This window comes from Vespula pensylvanica, chromosome 19 (genome assembly GCF_014466175.1).
Source record: "Vespula pensylvanica isolate Volc-1 chromosome 19, ASM1446617v1, whole genome shotgun sequence".
In the NCBI taxonomy this organism is placed as follows: Eukaryota; Metazoa; Arthropoda; class Insecta; order Hymenoptera; family Vespidae; genus Vespula; species Vespula pensylvanica.
The window spans coordinates 3,435,001-3,445,106 of NC_057703.1; the positions used below are offsets into that span (position 1 = coordinate 3,435,001).

At 27.7% G+C, this 10,106-nt stretch overlaps 1 protein-coding gene across 1 annotated transcript in view; it reads left to right on the plus strand.

Moving 5' to 3' along the window:
* Positions 1-7,381: 7,381 nt before the first annotated feature.
* Positions 7,382-10,106, plus strand: part of LOC122635851 (glutamate receptor 2-like) — a 7,178-nt gene continuing 4,453 nt past the window's right edge. The window contains exons 1-7 of the mRNA XM_043826512.1: positions 7,382-7,867; positions 7,960-8,289; positions 8,368-8,533; positions 8,618-8,826; positions 8,981-9,070; positions 9,146-9,309; positions 9,378-9,483. Of these exons, the coding sequence (XP_043682447.1) occupies positions 7,382-7,867; positions 7,960-8,289; positions 8,368-8,533; positions 8,618-8,826; positions 8,981-9,070; positions 9,146-9,309; positions 9,378-9,483 (1,551 nt within the window). The remainder of the gene's footprint in view (positions 7,868-7,959; positions 8,290-8,367; positions 8,534-8,617; positions 8,827-8,980; positions 9,071-9,145; positions 9,310-9,377; positions 9,484-10,106) is intronic.

Genomic DNA, 10,106 nt, shown 5'->3' on the forward strand with positions numbered 1-10,106 from the left:
ATTAATAAAGGTTTTTTTCATTTGCCTCTTTTGTTTCTTTATTTTATTTGATATGTGAATACATCTATACACAAATATGCCCTGACAGACACACACGTTTTGTTAACGTATATAAATATATAAACATTGCATGTTTATATTCCTGTGCATAGGACATTGAATGTTAATAGAAATCGTTAAAATTTTATTTCGACTGAAAAAATTTAATAGACATTTTGATCGATAGAATCGAGACAAGTATTTAACGAAATGATTTACGACTACGACACGTTTCAACAAATATATATGAATGTCGTCTAGAAAATAGTACCTATTTACTTATAAAAGCTATATAAAGAAATGGAATATGCTTATAGAAGGTTATTTAGCTTTGACAAAATCGAAACTTCTTAGACATTTTTAGCTCAAAGATCATATTCATTAATAATCAAAGATCATTACGTATAATATGCATTTTGCCAGGGTTCTAACCATTAATTTTATATCTTTTGAGAAGGAATAAAATAAAAGAAGTACAATTTTTTGCAAATTCTTTAATTTTTCACTAGAACACCCTGGTGGTTTAGTGATTAGAAGAAAAAGAAAAAAAGACAACTGTAATGTAGTGTTTTCCAATTTTATGTACATGAAAACCTTTCTCAACGCCTCCAAAGTAACGATCTAGTAGGAAATAAAAACAATATAAATCGTGTTATGTTCGTTGACTGAGTACAAAGCCTACGTTAAAGGGCATACGTCTATATGATAGATAAACTCTATGAATGGTAGGACATCCACTGTTTCTTTTAGTTATTCATACAGTTTTGCGTTAACTATCGATGGCATTGATCCTATATGATTGATTGTAAGAAGAGAGAAAATACGGAAAATATTGAACACTGTCATGACCTATTTTACTTCTACGTGACATACGCGATAAATTGGCGGCAAGAATACGATGGAAGTAATAAAATTAAATGCATTATAAGGTTTAAAGCACATTACGTAGACATACGTACACTTGTGAATATGAAATAAAGAAACGGACAGTAAATGTTTTTTTTAAAAAGTCATATAAAGAACTTCATACAGTACACTTATAAATGCTAAGTGTAATAGTAATAATGATAAAGGTAGTGTTATGATAGAAGTATATTCAACATCGAAAAGTTCGATCCAGTTATTAGAAATTGTGAAAGATGGCTACAACGTTTTAAAGTGGTAATAGCAGTTTTCAAGATACCAGGGGATCATAAAAGTGACTTATTTATAACATTTCCTAAGATGTACTACTTTCAAGATGATTTGCTCTAATGGACGTAAATATAAATTGGCTTCAACTAATCTATATAAACTTATATCTACATTAAAGGATTTTTATACATTTACACTGTTAGTAAATACAAGGAATTATCCATCTGGAGAGACGAACCGAAAGGGAATTCACACAGAATTTCATAGCAATACTACATAAGTTACATATCTATTTTGGTTACCTAGAAGCAGTATTGTGAAAGCAATTTATTAGTTTAGCAAGTTATTGAGTTCATACACAATTGTTAAAAACAATAACAATGTATTTCGATTAGACGATACATATCATTACGTTTATAGTATCCCAACAATACGTCACGTAGTTAGAAACAGTATCGCTAATTGGGCACAGATGAAATCACGAATCACGTCAAATTGGGACCCACATGTAATATCGAGCTATCTAAGAAAACATGATCGACAAATACGAATTCTCAATTGAGATCTACATTATCGATGGTGTTACCTACAAATACACAGACAACCACTGATATTATTTGTTTCAGATACTGTTCGAACGATCCAGTAACTCAATCTAATCTCGATCGTAATATAGGATGCAAACATTATAATATAGTGAAGCGTCTTACAGAAGTTTACAAAAAATTGAGAGTAGACAAAAGGAAGAATCCTTCTAGTCGAGCATATAGAAAATACAGAACTATATGAAATCATCATAATAATAGAAGATACATCTTCAAAATTCGTTATAACGATCCTGAGTAAATTTATAAGCGAACAATTGTTTTCTCGTAAAATTTTACGATAAATTATGCTTAATTTTTAAACATTTTATAAGACGATTACAGATATTATTGGACTGCACGGCATTTAAGTTAGGTACAGTTATTGATATCATATTTTTTTGAATGGACGCGTTCGAAATTATTTTTTAACAAAGAAATAATTGATTTGTAATAATAGAAATGTGATATATAAGCTCTATATTTTAAGTCGTTTAAATATTTAATGAATACTACATCAATTGTAGTTCTAGATTTTATAATTGACGTTAATGACTTAATTATATACAAATTGAGTTTCAAATTTAGAAATTAAATTCAGCAGGATCCTGCTAAACGTCAAAATTGATAATTATTGAGTTATAATTCTTTCAAAACTTGTGTTCTTAGTGTACTCCAGTTATGATTATTTGCTGGAATTATAAAACACTTTTTCGATATTTCTTTACATGAAATCTTTGAAATGTTTATCTTCTTCTTGCACATTAAGTTACGGAGATCCAAAATAAATCAATTTATGATTATAAATACGATAGTCTATCTATTAAAGGTATTTAGTACATTTTAGCAGATGCGGTTACATATTTGAAATTGATGTAAGTAGTATTTTGGATTTAATTCTAGGAAATAAAATGAACACAAATGTAATAATATGGAAACATTATTAAAATTCTTCACATAAATTAAGCATTTCTATTTTTTTCTTCTCTACATATAAGAAATCCATTCCTGAAGTTTAATATCACTTTTTATCCTTTTTCTAATTGGTATTATTTCAAGTATTTGTATTCTAATTATAGGAAATTTTATTTTTGCTCGCAAAACAGAGAAAATGTCAATGGTACATCATATTTCATCGATTAAATCGTCAGGATTTTATGTAAAAAGGAAGAAAAGTTTAAGAAATATTGCAAAACATTACGTGAATCATAGTCACGCGTAATTTATTAATGACAATGACAATATAGGTTCTCAAACGATTTTTTATTTTCAGATTTTAATTTTTCAATGCAATATAAACACGTATACGTATATCTAATATTTATATTATTTAGTATAGTTTCAAATTACAAATAGAATTTTTTCATTATATTATACGTGTAGACGTGTACATTACACATTTTTATTATCGAATTCATATATATATATATATATATATATATATATATATATATATACACACACACATACACACATACACATACATACATACATGAAGATCGTTTAAAAAGTAATATCCGTTTAAAAATTATAATAATTTAAAGTTACAACAAAGTATTTTTAAAATGTTTCCTTTATCTGTAATATAACTTTATTTGTAAATATATATTTAATTATTAACTTTTATATTAATTATTATAATTATTAATTATTATTATAAAATAATTATATATTTAATTATTTTTCAATGTATTCGCCTTATCTAGTTAAACTGTTTCAGTAACGTAGGATGAGTTTCCTACACCTTCATCATATATTTTCGCTGCAAATTCACTTAATCATTATTGAACAATGCTCTATCCTGTAAATAATTGGTTTTTTCTTCTATAATTTTCAATCGATCATTTCAAAACTTTCCAAAAAAATTAATATATGCTTAGATATGAATAACTTACCATTCATACTCATTCGAACATGTTCTTTAAGTTAAAATGTTCAGATAAAAATTTTCAAAATGAAGCGAGTCGATTATAAGAGACTATATACTTGGCAGTTACGAAACTGAACAATACGGACTTTAAACGATTGTAACTTTGTCTATTTCAAAAATTTTTTTATGAAATTTTCAAAAAATATTCTTAAAAAATTATATGCCGAATAAAAATACTTTTGCAAAATCCATTTTTTTTTTACTTTTTATGTATATACACACACACACACACACATATATGTATATATATATATATATATATATATATATATATATATATATATGAATTCGATAAATAAAGAAAATGTGTGTGTGTATATATATATATCCCATAATCATCGTATTTATTTATTTAACGATACTAAAACATAATTTATTTAAATTGAAACAGTGTCTTACTTTTTGAAATCATAAATCACTTTTTCGCTCTCTCTATTTCTCTGTCTCTCTCTTTCTCTGTCTTTATCTCTCTGTCTGTCTGTTTCTCTTTCTCTTTTTCCTTAAGACAACATACTTTTTCGTTTCTATTTATTAGCAATTGTTGCTTGCAGGGAAAAATCAGATGTAATCGACTTCTTACTTTCCTCGAAAATACATTATTTGCTTGTGATTTATGAAATCGTATACTATAATTTTGTAAAGTAATAGCAATCATTGTAACTATATGGATATTTTGAATATATAATATATAATGTATTATAATTTTATTAAATTTTATAACAAGCTACATACGACGATACATTTTTGTTCTACACATTTTCTTATTCCTCCTTTCAATATTTGTACAAATCGTTTTGCTCGATTATTTATTGCAGAATTGTACTTTGACGTATATTTAGAATTTTCTCTATTCATTTTGCAGAATATTATATTAAACGTTCTTGTGAAATAGAGATTTGTATCGTTCTTCATTTAAAATTTTCTTAAATTTTTCGCTTGTAATTTTCGCTGTAGTATTGTTTACTATTCGGATTATTGATAATATTAAAAAAATTAATCTATTACCACACGAAAATAATGATTTAAGAATGGTCATGGTTGTTGTGAAAACTCGCATGACTTTTAACAAAACAGATTTTGTATCCTTTTTTACTGTCAATTGCGCATGTAAGTATCAATTTAATATAAATAAAGGAAACACCAACTATTTGGATCAAACTCTTCATATTATTTACAAATTTTATTTAATTCGATATTGAATATTGCAACTACATATACGACATGACGATTTCTTTTAATGGAATCATTAATTACCGAATACGATTTCGGTCGAACAATGATTTCATATCAATATTTAAAATATAAGATTAAATATATTAATATAATGATTAAAATTTTTTGCAGTATTTCTGTATCTAACTTGAACATTCTACGTTCCAATAATTTCTAAGATCGTTTTACAAAATGTTTGCAATTTAATATATTATACCTTAAAACTTCACAAGGGAATAATTTTTTGTTCATTCGTTTACTCATGATCGTTACCACAGTTCCATTGTCGATTTTGAATTTCATATTATGTTGTTATGATCGCTTTCTACGATTCTCTCTGTTCTATATGCTCGACCAGAAGGATTTGTTCCAATTGTTGTGTCTTTCCTTTTTGGAAAATTTTGTAAACTATAATTTTTGTATTTTATATATATATTTCGTTGCTAGATAGCTTGTCTCGCATCTGAAACAAAAGATATCAATATCTATACATATATTCTGATATAACATCTTTGATGATGTGAGTCATAATTGGGAATTTGTTTTCCTTTTTGTTTCTTTTTGTTTTTTTTTTGTTTTTGAAAGCCCTTTTTGTTAGATAATTTCTTAGATAATTCGACATTAAACTTGCGTTCCTTTTTGCTATTGTTCGCTATTTGATTCGTGTCCTTGTCATCTATTCGAGAAATATTCTATTATAACTGCGTGATTTTAAATAGTTCAACAACAATGTTTATCACCTTATTAAAACCTAAATATTTATTCCTGACAAAAGTACTTGAATTACTTCATCTGATAAAAAACATTTTGGTTACTTAATGCTATTTTTAAATAATTTCAAACATTGTAGATACTTAACTTATAGTACCGCTACGAAATTTTGTATAGATTCCCTTTCTGCTTTTTTCCGTATATAAAAATTGTAATTTTATATAATTTCTAACAGTGCATAAAAATTTGTTAATTTAGACGAATCGGCTGGAGTCAATTTGTCGCAAATCAAAAAAAGTCGTAAGTCCGATGAAATGAAGAAAATAAGTCACGTTTTTATCCTCTGTTATGCTGAAAATTGGTATTGCCTCCTATAAACATTGTAGCCATATTACGCAATTTGTAATAGTCGGATCGAAAGATGCGATGCTAAACTTATGACACTATCTCTGCCATTATTTCCGTTGAATCAAGATTTCAACTATAGGAAGTTCTTTGTCGCATTCTTGTTTTACATGTGTGAATGCACATCGTATATCTAATATATATTCTTCAATTAACTAAAATTACTTGATCACTTCTTTTATATTCTTGTCTTCACTTGTGTATCAGATAAAGATAAAAATGATGGAAGTGCACTATTTTCTCCATATTTTTTCTCCGATGTCTTATAATCCATCATACAGGATCAATACGTTCAGTAGTGAAGATGAAACTGAATAACTAAAAAAAACAACCCACGTCCTAACGCTCGTACTATTTATCTATCGTATGAATATTTGCTTTTCAACGCAGACCTTTCTTTTACGTCAGTCTATATGACACAATTTATATGATTTTTATTTTCTATTATATTAATTGAAAGGACATCAAAATTTTTGAGATGTTGAGTTATTATATGATCCAGAAAAGATTGGAAAACACCGCATTGCAGTTAAATATTTTATAAACTATTAACTTTCTTTTTTATATAAAGGTCAAGACGAAAATAAATAATTTCTACAAGTGAAAATTTTTTCTTATCTTATTTCTCACGAAAAAGTACAAAGTTGGAATCTAACAAAATGAACATTATATAAAATGAAATGATCAAGATTAAGAACCACTAATTTATATCAATGTATGAGTAAAAATGATCTTCTATAAAAACATTCCATACTTTATATATCTTCAATAGTTAAACATTAGACTCATACATATTTCTTCAAACGTGCGGAGATCGCGATTCATTTTCTTAAGTGCTAACCTCGATTATATCGATCAGAATGTCTATTAAATTATTTAAATGTAAGTAAATTTTAACAATCCTTTATAACATTATACTATGGTATGTAGAACATTATAAACGTATAACGTGTATATGGAGATACGTAAATGACAATCGTAATAATAGAAGTGACTATAATGTTCTAAATTGCTTAGAAATTTAGTATCTTGCGATCTTCTTTCGTAGTAGGACAGATATTTTCCCATTTTCTTTAGAACGTTCAATTTGAATAAGAATACTGTAATTAAGCGATCGACATAAGAAAAGAACAAGTTCGTTATGCCATTGAAAATACTCGTTCTTCTTCTTCTTTTTTTTCTTCCGAAGGCTATAAGATCCTACGAATTTTTTTTTATCAGCAACAAACAAATTCCTTTTATCATAGATATTTGCAAATTATACGGTCAAAAATCTGCAATTCTCTTATATCCCGAATCTGAAAAAGGTAAATTTCTCGTTTTCTTTTCTTCATTTCTACTACATTTATTTTCTTCTTCTTCAGAAATGGAAATGTCAACGATAATGTTCAAATGGAGGCGTGCACTCTCTCGAGAAGGCATTGCGACCACGAACTTACGCTTTTCACAATTACACGAATCATTGTACTACATTAAGAGAATAGTACGACCGTTATATATCGTGATGATTTCTAATTACAATGCGATAAAAGAATTCTCTGTAGCAACAAGTACTTTTGACACGTCTTCAGCTATATGGCTAGTGATATTTCTGTACAAGGAACATAACACCGATTATTGTCACAGTCCACCAGGTAATATATTTCATTTAAAATTCAACTCAGAAATGCTGGTTCGTTGCGGTACGGAAAATATGGTGCGAGAATGGTATTCGATCAATACCAATCGAACTGAGATCAATGATGTAGCTAGATGGAGCTTAGAGAAAGGAATTATTAAAATAGTTTCAAATTCTCTTTACAAAAGAAGACATAATTTACACGGTCTGATCATGAAAGCTGTTGTAGTGAAGGTAAAATATTTTCGCCTAAATATTTATTCTATTTTCTATTTAAAAGGATTTGTATTTATTTTTTTTCTTCATTTTTTCTTTTTTTCCTTTAGGATTCACTATTCGTAAATGTAAAGAAAAATGGCGAATTAGATGGTATATATGGAGAAATATTCAAAGAACTTTCTGTTAATCTCAATTTTAGTTTCGACATTGTCTCTGAAGTAAACGAACATGGAAGATGGAATCCAATAACAAAAACTTGGTCTGGTGCAATTGCAGAATTATATTATGGACGTGCTGACATTTCTCTTTCAGAGTTTTCCATGACCAATGCCAGATTAAATGCCGTTGACTTCACGCTTCCTATTTTAAACTCCAAAGATTGTCTCTTCTTTAAAAATCCAAAAATATTCGCAATTAAATGGTCATCTTATTTTCTAGTACGACAACTTGCGATCGAATTTTTTATTTATCATTCTTCGCAACCTTTATTAATTAAAAAATTGTTATTATTGTAGACTTTCAATCATTCTGTTTGGATCGCTATGTTTGGAGTACTAATTCTTACTTCGATTTTATTGATTTTTCTCAAAAGAAAAAATGGAACCAATCGTAAAATAAGACATTCATTGTCCGATAATTTCTTGGAAATTTGGGGTATATTTTGTCAACAAGGAATCGCAGGTTTGATTCAATGTTTTTTGATTTCATTTTCTTAAGAATTATTTTTATTTAGAAAAGCCTTAATGAAGTATTCTTTTGCTGTAGAATCTTCTGATAGATTTTCATTACGAATAGCGTACTTCTCTGTATTTTTTTTGACTACCGTCATATCGGCTGCCTATTCTGCGGCTTTAATAAGCTTTTTAACGACCATAAGCCACGTCTTACCTTTTGATTCATTAGAAAGCTTCGTTCAAGATGGTACTTATCAACTTGCTGTCTTTCGTGGTACGGCATATTATGATAAATTTGCAGTGAGTATGATACCAGTCTTATTGTATATTTATACACCTATGTGTAATCTGTGTGTGTGTGTGTGTGTGTGTGTGTGTGTGTACATATATACATATGTGTGTGTGCGTGTGTATATTTAGATAAATGAAGACAATGAAAAATGTTTACTTTTAGAATTCGCAAGATCTGCTTGCAAAAAAGTTGATGAAGTTGATGCTAGAAGAGAACAAATTGCCCTTAACACCATTAGAAGGATTTACAAGTGTATGATATATAAATTCACGTTTGTAAATAAGAATGTATAAAGTTTCATTATTAATGTTAGTTATTAAATTCTAGATTTGTAAAAATCAGAAGCTTGCAATCTTCACATTCGATGAAGTGGTAAAATCAATAGATCCGAAAATACCATGCAATGTGGTTCGTGTTGAGACAGGACATATAAACAATATAGCTATAATTTTATCCAAGCACAATCCATTTACCGGTGTCATTAATTTTCAGTAAGTACACAAGAACCTAATAATGCAAATTTTTACTTATCATAGGTTGAAATATCAATTCGTTTTAGGTTGCAGAAATTTTTCGAGAATGGTATGGTGAATCGTTTAAAAAATTCACCATTTAATAAGAAATCCAATGATATGGTCAAGCATCAACCAGTTCCTCTAATTGGCGTAATATCACTTTTTATCTTTATCCAAATTAGTATCATTATAAGTACTTGCATTCTGATTATAGAAAAATGTATTTTTTCTCGCAAAAAAAAACACGTCGATGATTCATCATAGCCCATGAATTAAATCCTCAAGATTTCATACGAAAAAGACCAAAAATATAAAGAATATTACAAAATATTACACAAATCATAAATGTACATGCATAAAGTATTAACGAAAACGCCAATACTTGTTCTTCAACAAAATTTATATTTGGATTATAACTTTCTAATAGAATAAAAACACGCATACGCGTTATTCAACTTTTCCACTATTTAATACAACTTTAAATTAAAATAGAAATTTTTCATTATGCGTAGATTTGTGTATAACACAATTTCGTTATTTATTGAATGTATATGCATATTTTTTAATTTCTTCTAATTGTTTCGATTTTTCATAATTGCACGACATTTTTTATATATAACTCAAGATTTAGCGATATTGAATCACGTTTTCTCATTTTTTCACTATGTTTTTTTAATGTTTTGCTATCTAGTATAAGTCTATTTGATCACATCTACGTGTCAAATATCTTATAATAACAATCATAATTCATGACCACGCATGCACATTATTGT